The sequence below is a fragment of the Panthera onca genome, chromosome C2, assembly GCF_046562875.1.
Source record: "Panthera onca isolate mPanOnc1 chromosome C2, mPanOnc1 haplotype 2, whole genome shotgun sequence".
NCBI lineage: Eukaryota > Metazoa > Chordata > Mammalia > Carnivora > Felidae > Panthera > Panthera onca.
This window is the reverse complement of record NC_138347.1, coordinates 149,222,488-149,239,961: the sequence shown is the minus strand read 5'-3', so window position 1 is coordinate 149,239,961 and position 17,474 is coordinate 149,222,488. Positions and strand designations below refer to the sequence as shown.

Genomic DNA, 17,474 nt, shown 5'->3' with positions numbered 1-17,474 from the left:
GCCCTCGTCCTGAAGCCTGTGAATGTTGACACCATGAGCAAGTCATGGAACCTGTTTGTTCCTTGGTTTTCTTTTCTTTTCTTTTCTTTTCTTTTCTTTTCTTTTCTTTTCTTTTCTTTTCTCCTTCCTTCCTTCCTTCCTTCCTTCCTTCCTTCCTTCCCCTCCCTCCCTCCCTTTCTTTTTCTTTCTTTTGTTAAAAGAAAAGTTGTGTGGGGCGCCTGGGTGGCTCAGTTGGTTGAGCGTCCACCTCGTGATTTCGGCTCAGGTCATGATCGCAGGGTTGTGGGATCGAGCCCCACATCGGCCTCTGTGCTGATTCTCTGTCTCCCTTTCTCTTTGTCCCTCTCCGGCTTGAGTACTCAAGTGTGTGCTCTCTTTGTCTCAAAATGAGTAAACTTAAGTTTTTTGACTCTGTTGGTGACATGGCATTGGGAGGTAGTGTCCATTTCTAATCAGGGTGGGAAAGCAGGGTTGCCTGTCAGTGTTTGACAGAATCCATGACAGAATCATGGAACCTACTCCATTTCTCAGCTCTTAGTGCCTGGCCTTTCAGTGAACATAGATGGTCTTTAAACGGAGTCAGGTTCTAAAAATAATATATCCTTTGGTCATAAAAGTAGGCTGATTGTAGATAATTGAACAAAAGTTAGGACAAAAAGAGGACTAACTTAGCAACCACTTATCATTTTATTTTATTTTTTTTGGTGAGATGTTTCAAGTGGTTTTTTTCTCCACAAATATATTACATATTTGGGAGTATAATACTCTTTTACTTAATTATATATGTTGGCCATTTCCCCATGGCATTAAAATTCTTGAAAACTGCAATTTTTTCATTGTTGCTTAATACAATAGACTTAATCATTAGTCTGTTATTAGAATCTGGACTGTTTCTAATTTTTGCTCAGATAACACACCAGTTACATACATAAGTGTGTGTCCACCAACTCGTGATTTTCTTAAGGTATATTTCTAGAAATTGATTTCCTTGGCTTGAAAATGTGATGATTTTTAAGTTTCCTTGAACTGCATTATTACTCATTCTTAGAGTAAATATTCACTTCATGCAATAAAACCAGCCTATTCTTTTGAGTCATCAGATTATTAGGAAACCTGATGTATACATGTTGAGTGAGTGGATGAGTAGGGCATCTTTCTGTGGGGTGGTAAGACTTCATAATCTTCCTGACTTTTTCCTCACCTGAGAAAGGTCTGTGGAGATTTGGAAATTGGTGGATGCCTCATTCTTTGGATTCAGAATTCTTTCCGGGTTATGTCTCTGATTTCTGCTGGATGGTTTGCAGGGGATGGTGGTTCAAGATAAATGAAAAGCACGGCCACTGAGCGTTTATTACATTCTGGGCACTTTGAGTCACCCTGCACTGCTTGGAGGTGGAGACTGTTTTTATCCCCATTAAAAAAAAATTTTTTTTTTTTAATGTTTATTTATTTTTGAGAGAGAGAGAGAGAGAGAGAGAAAGAGAGAGAGAAAGAGACAGGGTATGAGTGGGGGAGGGGCAGAGAGAGAGGGAGACCCAGAATCCGAAGCAGGCTCCAGGCTCTGAGCTGTCAGCACAGAGCCCACTGTGGGGCTCGAACTCACCAATCGTGAGATCATGACCTGAACCGAAGTCAGATGCTTAACTGACTGAGCCACCCAGGTGCCTCTTTTATCCCCATTTTTAAAATGAGGCCGAGGTTCAGAGAGTCCCGTATTGCTGGCCCAGAGTCACACAGGAAGTGTCTGAGCCCAGCAGGACTAAGCCCATTCTCTTCCACAGTGATATCTTCAGTGCAGTCCAGGCTTTATTTTCTATGGTTTAAAAAGGTCTTATGTGCTTTTGACGTACTTAAAATGGACAGAATTTCACCTCTCCCCAGCTCTGAATTGTGATCTTCTCATCTTTTTTTTTTTATTATTATTTTTTAACATTTATTTATCGTTGAGAGAGACACAGCGTGAGCAGGGGAGGGGCAGAGAGAGAGGGAGACACAGAATCTGAAGCAGTCTCCAAGCTCTGAGCCGTCAGCATAGAACCCAATGCGGGGCTCAAACCCACGAACTGCGAGATCATGACCTGAGCTGAAGTTGGATGCTTGACTGATTGAGCACTCAGGCGCCCTGTGTGATCTTCTCATCTTTAACCAAATCTTTTTATTTTCAAGACATCAGGCCGTGCAGTACTTAGAAACACTTTACCTGAAAACACTGTATTTGGTCTTTAAGAAGTCTGAACACGTCCTGCGTGTTTTCTTATAAGACCTGAGGAAGACCTTTTTTTGCCTTGTACAGGTCATTATCCATTAATGAAGGTTTGGAAAATGATAATAATTGGGTAATGGCCTCAGACCCTTGGGTGGCTCAGTCATTGAGCGTCTAACTCTTGGTTTCAGCTCAGGTCATGATCTCATGGTTTGTGAGTTCAAGCCCCACATCCCCACTTGGGATTCTCTCCCTCCCTCCCTTTGTCTCTCCCTCCCTTCCTCCCTCCCCCTCTCTCTGCCCCTTCCCTGCTCTCTCTCTCTCTTTCTCTGTGTCTGTCTCTCTCTCTCCTTTCTCTCTCACAATATAAATAAACAAAACAAAACAAAAAATATAATGGCCTGAATAAGATGACTGAAGTTTATGTGAGTATGGCAACTCATTTCAATGTGTGTGTGTGTGTGTGTGTGTGTGTGTAATTCAAAGTGTTATCAAGGGATAGCCTTAAACTTTTTACCAAGGACAGTTTCATGCATGGTACCTGTAGAAGTTTAGCTGAAATTGAGAGATGCCGCTAATCTGTGCAGGAGAAGGTGAGGTCTGTTTGAGGTTTAGGTAGCTTCCTTATATGATGAAGCTTTTCTTCTTCTGAGTGGTTCTTAGAGAAGAAAAGTCATCAGAGACCCAGCAGTCAGCCCTAGGTTAGAGGGCCACGCCCCCCTCATTTGCCAACTCCGTGTGGCCTTGAGCAAATCACATAGCCTCTTTGGAACTCAGATTTACTATCTGAAAATTAGTCAGGTTCTGTGAATCTCTGAAATATGTCATCAAGAGCTTTTTTACTCTTCTGTCAAAGGTATCTATCCCATGACAAAGTTCTTTTATTGTTACTTTTTTGGTTTATTGCCATTTCTTTTTTAATGTATTTTTCTGTATTGTATAATAGGAATTAAGGGACTTAGGACTTTAATTTTCAGTTTTAAGAAATTGTTACAAAGTAAAACCAGCTTCATAAATTAAAAAAAAAAAATGGTAGTGTTTGCTTTTTTTATATAAAAGTGCTTTTGTTCTCAGGTGGTATAGGGAAAATTTTAAAGAATTCTCAGAATACTATAGAAATATTGGCCTAATTCTCTAAGCACGTTTTAAATTGCCTAGAACTTTTCACATTAAGATTTAGATCAGTGGTGGCTTGTCAGTTAAACGTCCGACTTCAGCTCAGGTCATGATCTCACGGTTTGTGAGCTCGAGCCCCGTGTTGGGCTCTGTGCTGACCGCTTGGAACCTGGAGCCTGCTTCAGATTCTATGTCTCCCTCTCTCTCTGCCCCTCCCCTACTCATGCTCTGTCTCTCAAAAATAAATATTAAAAAAAATTTTTAAAAAAGATGTAGATCTGTGCAAGGCTTATGCTCTAAAAGAGTACAAGTTGTTGAAAATAATTTCCATAGTCACTGAGTAAATCCCGGGGGTGCAGAACTCATGTCTGCTTCGTGTTTGAATGGGCCAAAGCCCCAGCCCAGTGCCTTATGTCAAACAAGTATTTTATAAATGCTTTTCAAATAAGAGAAAATGCAAAAGATACATGTTTAAAAAAATTTTTTTTTTAATATTTATTTTTGAGATAGGGGGCAGAGAGAGAGAGGGAGAGAAAAGAATACACAGAATCGGAAGCAGGATCCAGGCTCTGAACTGTCAGCACAGAGCCCAATGCGGGGCTCGAACTCACAAACCCGTGAAATTATGACCTGAGCCTAAGTCAGACACTAGCCACCCAGGCACCCCAAGATACATGTTTTTAAATTAAAGTTTTTCTCCTTTCTGGGGTGTCTGGGTGGCTCAGTCGGTAAAGTGTCTGACTTTGGCTCAGGTCATGATCTCACAACTTGTGGGTTCAAGCCCCGCGTCGGCTCTGTGCTGACAGCTCAGAGCCTGGAGCCTGCTTTGGATTCTGTGTCTCCCTCTCTCTCTGCCCCTCCCCTGCTCACACTTTGTCTCTCTGTCTCTCAAAAATAAACATTAAGAAAGAAAAGTTTTTCTCCTTTCTTATTTTTTTTTTTTGGTAAAAACAAGCGAAATAAAAAACCTGCATAGAGAATACAGAGATTGTTTGGGTTTTTGCTACCTTCCAGAGATTGGCTTCATCTGATTAAAGTTCTAAGTGAAACAAAAATAGAACTAAGCCTACACAGATCAGATAGATAAATAACACCCAGTGCTGACTTTCTATAGGGGGGTGGTTAATAATTCTATGAGGAGTGGCATAAGAGAAAACATTCAGGGGGGGCAGTGTGCACATGCACGAGCGTGCTTGTGTGCAGGAGGGGCGCCCTGTGGAACACTGGGGGTCTGTTCTCACCCAGGCGCTGTGTGTGGTGGGAGGGGTTGAGTGAGGGGAGGGAAGATAAATTAATTACAGGGATGGAGCATGTGTTGGGATGGAAAAGGGATCTTATGGCAGGGAAAAACTTGTCATTTTCATTTGCTAACAAAAATAATACCAAAATGCATACATTATAATATATTTATAAGTAGATGCCATGAGTTTCTCTCATATAAATGCCCATGTTTTGGCCGTGTCCTTCTGCCATGCCTGAGACCTGGGGCCACGTGGTTTTCAGGCAAGCCCCCAAATGAGCCCTGGATTGTGCCTTCTCCCCATTTCGCTTACCCGTCACACAAGTGGACTCGTCTTTGGCCTTGTTTGCACTGCCTTTAGCTACACAGGTGTCTGCGGGGTCAGCGGTGGCTCTGGCCGCCCGGATGCACCCCACACGTGAGCTGCACCGGCTCATGGCGTCCCCACCCAGGTGTGGGCCCAGGCACCGGGCACTGGGGGACTGGACGTCCTGTCTCCAGGAGGGGGTCCAGGGTAGCCATGTGCCGGCCTGCCTGGTGGCAGCTGTGGCCCTGGGCACAGTGTCTGGTCACCAGGACAGCCGGGTACTCATCCCGGGGGCAACCTACTCCTGTGGCCCCTCTAAACTTACCTCGCCGTCTGCCGCCTGTCAGCTTTTTCTTCCTCATCAAACCAGATTCCAATGTTGAGTATCCTTTCTTTTAAGAACAGAAATGCTTGGCAAGCAGTTCTGTACAGATTGACTGTTTCCCTTTTCACGTCAATCCTGCGCGTCTGAGACAAAGTTGGAACTGTCTCAGGTGGGAAATTGACATGACAGTTCAGCCCGCACCCCATCGGCGCCTCCTGGGAGAATGTGCTCCATCCGGAGAGCCTCAGAGTTACAGCAGGAACAGAATTGGGGATCGTTGGAGCTTCTGGTTTGCGTTTGCAGCCCGTGCCATCTGCCGTGTGACCTTCGGGTCCCAGGAGTGGAATAACCCTGGCAGCCCCCGAGGCTGCAGGAAGCAGCCTGGAAGTGTGGGGCACGTCAGAGCTCTGTGTTCTCTGTGTGCTTCTGGGATGCGTGGGTGATTTTAATAACCGCATCAAGGCCGAGGTGCATGTCGGCTCTGCAGTGCTCTGTTGAATGCTGTCTCCCTGCCATTGGATGTCTCTCTAGAAGCCAGGCATTGTTCTGCCCCGGAGAACCCTAGAGGTAGCATGGCGCACGGGTGCCTACTTTTCCTGCGTCTGAAATGAGGTGGAGATGGTTTGGGAGGGGGTAGCTGACAGCAAGCTGTTTGTTAACAGCCTGCCTTCTGCCACGGGAGCTCAGTGACTGGCAGTGGCAGTGTTTTAAAAAATAAACATCGGAAAGAGAGCCCTGCAGAAGCATCCTGTTTGTCAGTTTTCTGTAGCAGGTGCAGGGAAGGTCCGCTTGCAAGGCTGTGTGTCATGTGAGCTTCGCCAGCCCTGTCTGGAATGAAAGGTGAGGAAGCTCATTTTGGGCCTTCCCCTCTTCTGTCTTTAGGCTCCTGGCCACTATTGGGTGCAGGTAGAAGGCCAGACGCGCTATTTGCTGAAGGGAGGAAAGCTCTAGAGACGGGAGCATGCTCCAGAGGGGATTGGGGCTGTGGAGTGGTCCTGCTTCCAAGCAGGAGGGGAGCACACAGGGAGCTGTCCTTCTCCCCACCTGTTTGATCGGCGGCACATGGCCTGCACCCATCACCGCAGGGCACAGAGGAAGGTGACATATGGCGAGTTCTGTAACGTCACATACTTTGGAGCACGTTCATGACTGTGTTATTTGTACTTTAATCGTTGTTAGTGTTGACTCATCTTTTAAACGTATTGAACAACTATTCAAAATTATATATACGTATGTGTATGCATTCAATTATATATATATATATATATATATATATATATATATATAAAATCACTTGTATATGGATATTTAATTCATATGCTCACACAACTAATAATTAGAGACTTAGAAATTAAATTCGTTTTTAATTTTTTAATTTTAGAGCACATGAGCAGGAGAGGGGCAGAGTCTGGAGAGGGCAGAGAAAGAGAGAGAGAATATCCTAAGCAGGCTCCACACTCAGCACGGAGCCCGACATGGGGCTTGATCCCACGACCCTGGGATCATGACATGAGCTGAAATCAAGAGTTGGACACTCAACCAACTGAGCCACCCAGGCGCTTCAGAAATTAAGTTCTTTTAAAAATTTAAATTTGATTACAAATGGATATAATTCGATTCCCCTTAACACTGCAGACCAAATCTATTAGAGTCTCATAAGTGCGTGTAAACGAGAACATACAGCTCTCCTTGCGGCCCAGGACCCGAGCCTCCTCCCTACCCCGGGTGTAGTTTGTGACCGAAGCATCAGGCCTTTCTGTTATTTGACCTGCCTCCTCATTTCATTTCTGGGTGGCTTATTCATAGCCACCCTACTTAGAGAAATGTTCGTGTAATGCTTTGTAAAAGGCATTAGTGGCAGAGACAGAACAGTCCTAAACACCCACCTTCCCCTACTTCTTAAGATGGATTAAAAATATCTTCCTATCATCTTCTCCTTCCCTTTATGTATCTGTAGCCTTGTTCAATTGGTTGCCCTTTTAGTCTTGTTATTCCCTGACATTCCTGGCCTTTACAGACTCAACCTGTTGGCTTTAAATGTTATTAACTCTATTCTGTTTTTGATGTGCAAATTTCACAACCTGGCCCGTGATCATCCTTTTAAGCCTTGTCACCTCTACCCAAGACCTCATGGGACCATCTTTGCTTTCTGGCAAGCTGGCATTGTAGGCGGATCCTGATTTTTCCTACCCCAAGACATGAAATTAGCAGCTCTCCAAGGAGGCATGTTGAGGTTTAACCCAAATCTGGACACCAGACGGTTGACGTGCTGGTTGTGGGTGGAGTGGTATCCTTACCGGGCCCCTTTCTTGACAGAGCTGGAAATAGTATTTCTTTTTAATATCACAAAGTCCCATTGATAGTTTCAGTTTAATTCCTGATCATTTTTTATTTCGTTCTGGAAAAAAAAGGCTTCACAATTTGTTTTTCCTGTGAGATGCCAACTTGAGTTTTTATCTCCTTTCATTGTGTCCTCCCCCCTTTTTTTTCTCCCACATTTCACTTGTAAATAATCCTTAGATGTTTTCTTAATTATTAATGGAAAGACTTTAGGGGTGGACCATGCCCAGTTTATATCCAGATGTTCTTATTGCTGAGTGATCCTGGGTGAGCTGTTTAATCTGTCTCTGGGCCCCCTTTCCTTGTCTACACAGCTGGGGGGGCTGGTGATTAGGTAGCAGGGTCTGAGGAATGAGTGAGACAGGAAGTGCTGACTTCCTGGTGAGCAGCCTGCATTTCCTAAATGGTATTGGTGATGAGGGTGAGTGAGAGGTGACTTCTCTGAGGCTGCTCCTGGACCCTGTCCCTGATCGCGATTCTCCCAGGGTGTGGCAGTGATGGGGGCAGCCTCCGCCCGGCCCACCGGAAGAGGACCTTGCTTCTTCAGCTGCTGGAAGCCTGGGAGAGGGAGGGCTGGAACCCTTGTGGAGGGGGGTGGGGGGGGCATGTGGGACTTTTGGATGAAAGTGTGGATTTGAAGGCAGATACTCCTGGATCTTAACCTCAGCACCAGCTCTGCAGAGCTATGGATGGATGGCTTTCCCCTTCGGAGCCTGTAAAATGGGAGTTTGGGTGTAGATGTTCACTTTGATTCCTGCTCGGAGCTCCTGGAAGTCACCCATGAGTGATGCTCTTTCCTTTGTACTTGATACGCTCTGTTTTCTTTCTTTCCCATTTTCTTCAGATGTACATTGGATATATACAATATTTGCACTTGATAGAGGTTGTGTTCAGTAATAGGTTACTGTTTAGAAATACGCTCTCTGCCCTTCCCCCCACCCAACCGTCACTCTGGCGTATTACTGTGAACTCAGTCCCTTTTCGTTAATTATGCTGGGACAAGCCAAGAAGTGCCGTTTCTACCTCATTTCCCTAATTATAGCTTACAAAATTGTGCTGTCTTTTTAACTGCCCATACTGGCCTACAGAATTTGAGTGGTGAGGATGATCCCAAACTGATATTTTTTGCAAACTCACTTTGTCCCAGGCACTGTGCTGAGTGCTCTCCCTTCCATTAATTAAAGGCTCGCCTCATCCCTGGGGCGGGTATTATAATCACCCCATTTAGCAGATAGGACTCGGTCTAAGAAGGTCATAGAGATGGCGAACGAGGAGCCCAGATCAAACATCACGCCATCGTACTGCTAAAGCCCATGCTCTTAAACTATGAAATTAAACTGCCTGCCATTAGTCTGTCGTCCATCTGTACATCCCTATATCCCTCTATCCATCCACCTGTTACTTTTTGCTTTTATGGTGATGTGTTATGAGTAAAGTATTTTTTAAAATTCATAGCACTGGAAGGTACATGTGCCAAGCCTTTGTTTAAGGGGTCTTTACACTCATCTGACTTTCTGTGATGCTTTACAGAGTTTGCATTTCCTGTTCCTTTATTACATCTTCCTTTTGCAAACTCATACTGGACCCTTTTCCCCAGACGTAGTGGATTGAACCTGTTGAATGTGCTGGTATTTGAGGCATCTGTTAATTGCTGACTCGTTTATCTCTGAGGCCTATAATCTTCTTTAGAAACGCCGCCGTAAGGAGCTTGAAACAAACAAAACCTCAGAAAACCTTGGGGCACCAGCCTCTGCTCCCTTAAGGTGAGGAATGACACGTGGGAGGGCCACTTGGGGGTCTGCTGTGGGGCTGATGGGAGGTGCTGTCCTCACCAGAGAGAGACCTATAAAGGGCCAAAGGGAGGGAGAGGTTCAGATAATGGGGGCAGGTATAGCCGGAATTAAAATCATTGGCTGCTGACTTTAAATAGGCAGATGTCCTAGAAAATCTTAAATGTGTATCCAAGTTGGGGTCAGGGAGAGGGAAGGGCAGGGATTAAAGTAAGTGAGGGAGGTGATGGAGTCTGCTCTCCACTTTGCCCAGCAAGAATTTGGGATTGGGTGGGGAGGGGTACAGGTCCTCCAGGGTGTAGGTGACCGCTGGGGACAGCATGGCCAGAGACAGTACCATTCCTTGGCACTCGACATTTTCCAGACTTTCCCAAAAGCCTGTTTACAACTTGAGCCAAGATTCATCACCAGCTGCCTTTAACTTTCCTTTCCCCTTCTGAGACTTGAGGGGGTTCTGCTATTGGGTGGTGCTAAAGAGGCAGGAACCCCACTTTCCACACAGGACAGGGCGTGTTCTCCCACATGGGCTCAGTCGGCCGCCTGGCAAGTGGGAAGCTCTCCCTGTAGCATCCTGTGCTGGTATGCAAGCATGGCCTGGTAAAGCGACACAGGGCCCTGAAGTAAGGAGAGGGTACCTGGAGCTGGGAGAAACTTCTGGAGCCTGCACAGGTGCAGGAAGCCAGCTCTGGGGAACCTCTCAACACAGCATTAAAGGCTCCTCTGCTTCTCATGATTTAGGAAGGTTGAGATTGATTTATATATAGTACAGATTCTGCCCAAGAGTCTATATATAGGGTTTGTCATTGTGTGTGTATGTATGTACATGCATGAATGTGTGTATATATATATATATATACACACACACACATAGTTTTCTTCTTGAAACTGTTTTATTCAAATGCACATACTGTGTCTATTACCCTCCCTATCTATTCATCCTGTTGAAGTACCTCACATTCAAAGTGTGGTCTGGGGACCAGCAGCATTGCCTTACGTTGGAAACTTGTTAGAAATTCAGAATCTTGGCCCTTTCATAGACCTGCTGCATCAGAATCTGCATTTTAGCAAGAGCTCTGGGTTACATGCACATTAAATCCTGGGAAGCCCTGCCCTAGAGGGATGTCTTTTCCTCCACATTTGTTAGCTGAGGCACCATATGCCACGGGTGGAATAAAGAGAAATCACCCTGTGGGGTCACTGTAGAAGGAAAGAAGCATGCCCTCTCAGTAGTGGTAAAGAGACCTTTTACTCTTACTCATTCACAGATGACACAGTCTTGAGTAGAACACGAAGAGGAAAACTTAACCAAGCCCATGCTGCTGCTGGGACACCAACAGATAGTTACAGTACTCGGCCAGCAGGCTGGTGAGGTTCTGTAGGTAGTTTGGTTTTAGGGCAGCAGGGTTTTGAGGGAGATTTTGGCCCCCAGAGGACGTTTGGCAGTGCCTGGTCCTTACATCTACAAGGAGAGAAGGTAGTGCTTCTGGCGAGTAAGAGGGCAGAGGCCAGGGATGCTGCTTAACAGCCTGCGGGTGCCCGGCAAAGGATGATCTGGCTTTAAATGTCACTGGCGCTAGGACTGAGAAACCTTTCTGTTTTAGAGGAGGGAGTTACCTAGAAGAAGTCCAAAATCTGTCTCATTATCCATGACTCATTTTAAAGAAGTATTTAAAACATGCCAAACACTCGGAATAAATGTTAACTCCTTTTTTTTTTTTTCTTCAGGAGATAAAACATTACAGATGCATTTACAAGGACAGTTTCAAAGCCCCATTCTCTGCTTCCCTCGAGGCAACCACTGTCTTGAAAGTGGGTTGTTTCATTCTGCTGTGTGTGTTTATACTTTGATTACACACACGAGTGTCCATGAAACAGTATATCGAATTGCACGGGCCCCTCTGTAATGGCGTGCTTCTCTATTTGTAGGTCGAAGGCTGTTTTTCCAGAAGTTTGAGCAAAGGCGTGAGCAGAACTGCCTCTCAGCGAACACGTTTCCATTTTTTAAAGTAATTTACATTTTCCTTAGGTGGCGGTCAACGATTTTAAGAAAAGATGTTCGGTGTTTCAAATCAGGCTGGGGAAAGAAAACCAGAAGTAATGGTGGCATTTCTCCGATGCAGACTCTGTGGTGGCCCAGGGTCTCTTACATTCTTTGGGAGTGATGATGGGGGCACAGTCCCCGGCCCCACCTGCCCGCACCCTCCCTTCTCCCTGGGTGGCACCTCGCAGCCCCTGCTCCCAGCTTCCCAGGAAGACATTTCCTCCATCTCTGCATCATTTTTCAGCGCTGGCCAGTTTCTATGGCAACGGTGAGATTGAAAGATGAGCAGGGAGCGGGAGGCGAGGCTCGAGTGAGACCTCGGGGTGGTTGTGTGTGTCCGTGACGTCACCGTCCTCTCGTCTGGATAGGACGATTCCGGATACTCCCATTCAGGGCTGCTGGCTGCCGCTGCTTTATTAGCAGACCTGCCCCGGGGGCCCCAGGAGCTCTGCAAATCGCCTCCCTTCCCTCCTGTCCTCATCCCACCAGAATTTTTCTCCTGGCTGCCCCTTCTCTGTGTTGGCTTTGGACTGTCATTAAGAATGCACAGCTTCATTCTGCTGTGTTTCAGGATGCTCTTCTGCCCGGTGTTCTGGAAGGGCAGGGAGGCATGGCAGCGTTTTACTTGATGTTGATGGCGCTGTGAAGTCTGTTCTCTCCTCTGCAAGAATACTGACTATGCAGAAATTTATTGAAGCGGATTATTATGAACTAGACTGGTATTATGAAGAATGCTCGGACGGTAATTACGGCCCCCGCAAAACAGAGCAGGGATGTGTAGGGGTGTTGTTTCCCTCTGGGGTGGGGTGTTGGTCCTGAAACCTTTCCCAGGGAGAGAGGCGGGAGGGGGGCAATGGAACCAGCACCACCGCAGGCGTGCATGGCCCTGACAGTTTTCAAAGCTTGATGAGGAGATGGCAGGTGGGCAGGGCTCACTGAGATCCCTCTGTGGTCAGTCGGTCTTTGCTCAGGAGGGCAGATGGTGTTGGTGTGCAGGGCTTGTGAGCATTATACTTCTCTTGGATTGAATTCTCTCGGGGGTGAGGCGCGAGTGTGGTGGTGGTGCACGCACGCGTGTGTGTGCAAGGGGAGATGTGTTCTGACCTCTGTGCTGTTGGCGGGGCTGGGGAATGGTGTATTCAGGAGGTGGCTGTCTGGACTGTCGGTGGCAGGCCTAGAAGAATCCTCCCTTTCCTGAGCCCAGACCTGGGGGCTGTGGGGAGGCCGGAGAAAAGGCAGAAGCAGCTGCCCACCCAGCAGGCAATTCCAATGAATTTTGCTTGTAGGATCCCACGGAGATGGGGGTGGGGAGACTTTGGGAGGGGCAGGGAGAGACTGTCTCCTTCTGTCACAGGGCTCAGTTTGTGCAGGGAGGGTGTGGCACATTCCAGAGGAGACTGGGTGGAGTTTGTGTGGCTGGACAGGCCTCAGGAGGTTCCGGATGTACATGGAAAATAGCACTGAGCTGCATTCTCAGAGAGGCCACAGGAGAGGCACCTTAGGCTCCTGTGGTGTTGGGCCCCAGAATTGGGTATGGGCACAGTTGATCTGTCTTACTTAATTTCTTCTTCAAAATGACCCTCAAATCACATGTCTTCTACACACACACACACACACACACACACACACACACACAGGACACAATATATACAGTTTGAGGGTCTTAGTGTTCCCAGCCCCACACGAACCATTAATAGGTAAGGTAACCGTTTTTTAATTGATTCGGGAGTTTCAGACTGCTCTAAGACCATGACCACATTTGATTAACCTGAATGATGTGGCAGGCTGGGAGCTGGCCTCATTAGTAAGCAGAAGAACTACATAATTGTCTCTTATCTGCTAATTTCTGCCTTGGCAAGGGCTATGGGAGAGGGACCTAGAGGCTTTCTTGGAGAGGGCGGGTGGGTAGTAAATGTGCTGAGAAAGTTCCCCAGTTGAGCCCCACTGTCGTCCACCCCCCCCCCCCCCCAAACCCAGCATTATGTGAAGACAGTGTCATGTTGAGTCCGTGTGTTTTTAAATATCCTGAGTAATGGTGGTGGTGGGCAGCTCCGAGGGTCTTTGGGGGAAAAGATGATTAAATCCTTTTTTTCTCATGGATATATTACTCTTGAAGCAAGTTCCCAACTCCAAAAGGCAATGACAGGGATGCTTCTTTTCAGAACCGTCAGTGAACTCTCGTAGTTTCCTTGGTGATTTGTGACTCACTGAGCCCTCCCTAACTTTTTAAAGTGTGGATCTCAGTGGATCACTGGAATGGGAGCGGCGGTTCCAGCAGAGCGCCTGTCCCAGACCACGGATGAGTCGGGTGTGGCCACGGCTCCCACGGATCCATCCTAGAAGCCAAGCGGGGGAGGGAGGTTTCTTCCTGTCTTGACCCAATTGCTACACTGTCCAGCTCTCTTTACACCTTCGTCCTTGGGAATAAAGCCAGTTACTCGTGGTGGTCATTTTGAGGAGTGAGAGGAGGCCGGCTCTTATCTGGGTGTCTGTCAGAAGGATTTTCTTACCCGGCCATTTCTCAGTTGAGTCTTTTGGCCCAGAGGCAGCCAGATCGCTCTTCTTCCAACAGAAAAGGAAAATGGAAGGAAAGGCTGCTGATCTGTTCAAGGGTAGATCAGTGTTGATTGCAGTTACTTTCTAAATGTGTGTTGGGCAAAATACTTGCCTTTACCCTCCATTCCAGTGGGGATGCAAGGGAGAAGGCCACTGGGACAGAATTTACTGGGACAATTGCCATTTTCATAATCCCATTTTTAAAAATAGTTAGCAAAACAGGGAATAAAAGGGACAGAAACCCAGAAATCACCTAGTTTAGGAAATCCAGGGGGTTGGGATTTCGAGTAGATGCCAATTTTGTAGTTAACTTGTTGACTCATTTCTAACTAGTTGGGTTCCTGGTCTCTGCAGGCTAGTCTGGAAATACAATTTGCCTTTGCTTATATATGCATCTTTAAACTTGCAAATTGAAATAGCCCCTTTATCTCCCAGTCCTGACCGCCCAGGTAGGAGTAGACACACAGCATTGCTTTGTCTCTCTTGTCATTTGAATCTTTAATGAGGGAAACTTCTAGGGAACTTTCCATACTAATAATAAGAGATGAGTCAAATGTTTTGAAGAAGATGCAAAATCATCATTTATGTCAGACTTACTGACTTGCACTTCAATTGCAAGGTTAGCACTAAAAAGTAATATACATATTTATATGGGTGGGAATATGGATTGCAAGACAATTAGGACCCCTCTTTTAAAATTGGAATCAAGAAATAGCTTGATTCTCTTTTGTCTCTGAGGTTTAGGAGAGCTTTCTTCAGTGCTGAATGACCGTACCCTTCCCCTTTATCAGTTTTTTTTTTTTTAATTTTTTTTAATGTTTATTCATTTTTGAGACAGAGAGAGACAGAGCATGAACAGGGGAGGGTCAGAGAGAGGGGGAGACACAGAATCCGAAACAGGCTCCAGGCTCTGAGCTGTCAGCACAGAGCCCGATGCGGGGCTCGAACTCACGGACCGCGAGCTCATGACCTGAGCCGAAGTCAGCTGCTTAACTGACTGAGCCACCCAGGCGCCCCCCCTTTATCAGTTTTAGTTCTGGAATCTTAACACACCATCTTCCTCCCCACCTCCCCCAACCACACCGCATCACAGGAAGACCCCAAGGGTATAACAAGAGGCATGGGGCAGGGGCTTAGAATGATAAGAAGCTGGAGGGGTTGATTGCCCAGTACCTTAAAGTAAATTTTAGAGATTTCAAACAGCCAGCCCTCAACAAAGTGTAGCTTGGCCTTCTCAGAATTTACCAGATACACCCAGTGCCTACAGCTTAAGCTACAGTGTCAAACGATGTCATGGTGCCTACATTGGATGTGTCCCCCCTCTGAAGCCTGGCATACTATGAAAATCACCCATTTATTTATCTATTAAAAAACTTTTTTTTTTCTGTTTAAATTTTATTTTAGAAAGAGAGCACACAAGGAGAGTAGGGGTGGGGGGTGGGGGAGAGAGATCTCAAGCAGGCTCCATGCACAGCACAGAGCCTGACGTGGGGCTTGGTCTCACAACCCTGGGATCATGATCTGAACTGAAATCAAGAGTCGGATGCTCAACCAACTGAACCATCCAGGCTCCCCTCATCCTCCTCCTTTTTTTTAATTTCCTTTTTTTTTTTTTTTTTTTTTAATTTGAGAGAGCGAGAGCAGGGGAGAGGGGTAGAGGGAGAGAGAGTCTCAAGAAGGCTCCATGCCCAGTGAGGAGCCCAACACGGGGCTCGATCCCGCAACCCTGGGATCATGATACCCATTTATTTATTTATTTAAAAAAAAATTTTTTTTTTAACGTTTATTTATTTTTGAGACCGAGAGAGACAGAGCATGAATGGGGGGAAGGGCAGAGAGAGAGGGAGACACAGAATCGGAAGCAGGCTCCAGGCTCTGAGCCATCAGCCCAGAGCCCGACGCGGGGCTCGAACTCACGGACCGCGAGATCGTGACCTGAGCTGAAGTTGGATGCTTAACTGACTGAGCCACCCAGGCGCCCCGATACCCATTTATTTAAAAGGAAGATTCTCAGATTTACTCCAGACCCAGAGAGGTCCTGAGAAATCTGAATTTTTAGCACATGCTTTAGGTGGTTCTTTACATCGGGTGTGTGGGAAGCTGTGCCAATGTCAGTGGAGACCATCTGCAGACATAGGGGTCTGGGAAATAATTCTTTAGATCTGTCACAGAATCTTATGTTGTTTCTTGGCTACACTGGTCACTTACGATTTTAAAAACTGTGAGACCCAGGGTGCCTGGGTGGCCCGATCAGTTGTGTGTTTAACTCTTGATTTTGACTCAGGTCATGATCCCAGGGTGGTGGGATCGAGTCCCGCATCGGGCTTCATGCTCAGCAGGGTGCCTGCTGAAGATTCTAAAAAACAAAATAAACCCGTGAGGCCTGTTTCTTTTTTAAAAGGCTTGGGTTCACGTGTGTGTCCTTAAGTTAAAGAGTGTATTTTTGTAATGACTCTAGAAGTAGGTAGAACACCACACAGTGCACGGGCATGGAGTTTCTGCTTGAGGCCTGTTTTGCGCCCCGTATGGCTATGTGGTTTGGGCACATCCTGGGACCCACATCTGTGAGCCCGTCAACCCAGATGGCCCATCTGGCAAGTGGGGACAGCCACACTGACCAGAGCCATTGTGAAGAGTACAAGGAGTGTGAATAAAGGACAGTTGACCCTTGAACATCATAGAGGTTTGGGATGCCGACCCCCTCCCTGCCGCACGATAAAAAAAAAAAATCTGCGTAGAACTTTTGGCTCCTCCAAAACTTAACTACTAGAATAGCCTACCGTTGACTGGTAGCTTTATCAATAACATAAACAGTCGATTAAGGTGTTCTTACAATACAGTAAGCTGGCGAAAAGAAAAGGTTATTAAGAAAATCATTAGAGAAAATAGATTCACAGCACTGGATTGTATTTATCGAGAAGAAAATCCACGTGTAAGTGGACCCATGCAGTTCAAAACCATGTTGTCCAAGGGTCAACTGTAAAAGCTTTTTGTAAACAGTGATGTACTGGGCCAGTGCTTAATTTTATTTTCTCAGAGATAGTGTAGTTAGTTCTTGCTACAAATCCCTTTCATGGGGCACCTGCGTAGCTCAGTCGGTTGAGCGTCCGACTTGGGCTCAGGTCATGATCTCTCAGTCTGTGAGTTTAAGCCCCACGTTGGGCTCTGTGCCTACAGCTCAGAGCCTGGAGCCTGCTTGGGATTCTGTCTCCCTCTTTCCCTGTCCCTCCCTCACTCACGCACACTCACTGTCTCTCAAAGATAAACATAAAAAAAAAAAAAAAAATCCCTTTCAGAAGGTGAGTGGCATTTTGAACAAGGGTATAGTATCTTGACCATCCGTTTCTTGCTGTACTTTCTTTTGTGACTGTGCACCCTCTCTCCTCACTGAGCAGCATTACAGATGTGAATGTCCGGGCAGGAGGTGGTCTCGCTCATGCTGATCTCATCATGGGGAAACCAGTGGATGGCTGAGGAAGCCTTTCTCTGGGCTTCTTTACTCCATAGTGAAAAGTCCGTGGCAATACACGGGGGCGGTCACATGTGCTCTACTGCT

The 17,474-nt window shown here is 46.3% G+C and overlaps 1 protein-coding gene across 13 annotated transcripts in view; it reads left to right on the top strand.

Moving 5' to 3' along the window:
- Positions 1-17,474, top strand: part of TRAK1 (trafficking kinesin protein 1) — a 158,282-nt gene that overhangs the window by 45,567 nt on the left and 95,241 nt on the right. The window contains exon 1 of one of the 13 annotated variants that reach the window (XM_060638357.3): positions 10,199-12,104. The exons of 10 other annotated variants lie outside the window; for them this stretch is intronic. In XM_060638357.3, the coding sequence (XP_060494340.2) occupies positions 12,041-12,104 (64 nt within the window). In that variant the 5' untranslated portion in view covers positions 10,199-12,040. Of the gene's footprint in view, positions 1-10,198; positions 12,105-17,474 lie in introns of those variants that run through there. 2 more of the 13 variants (XM_060638360.3, XM_060638362.3) reach the window with 2 other exon arrangements.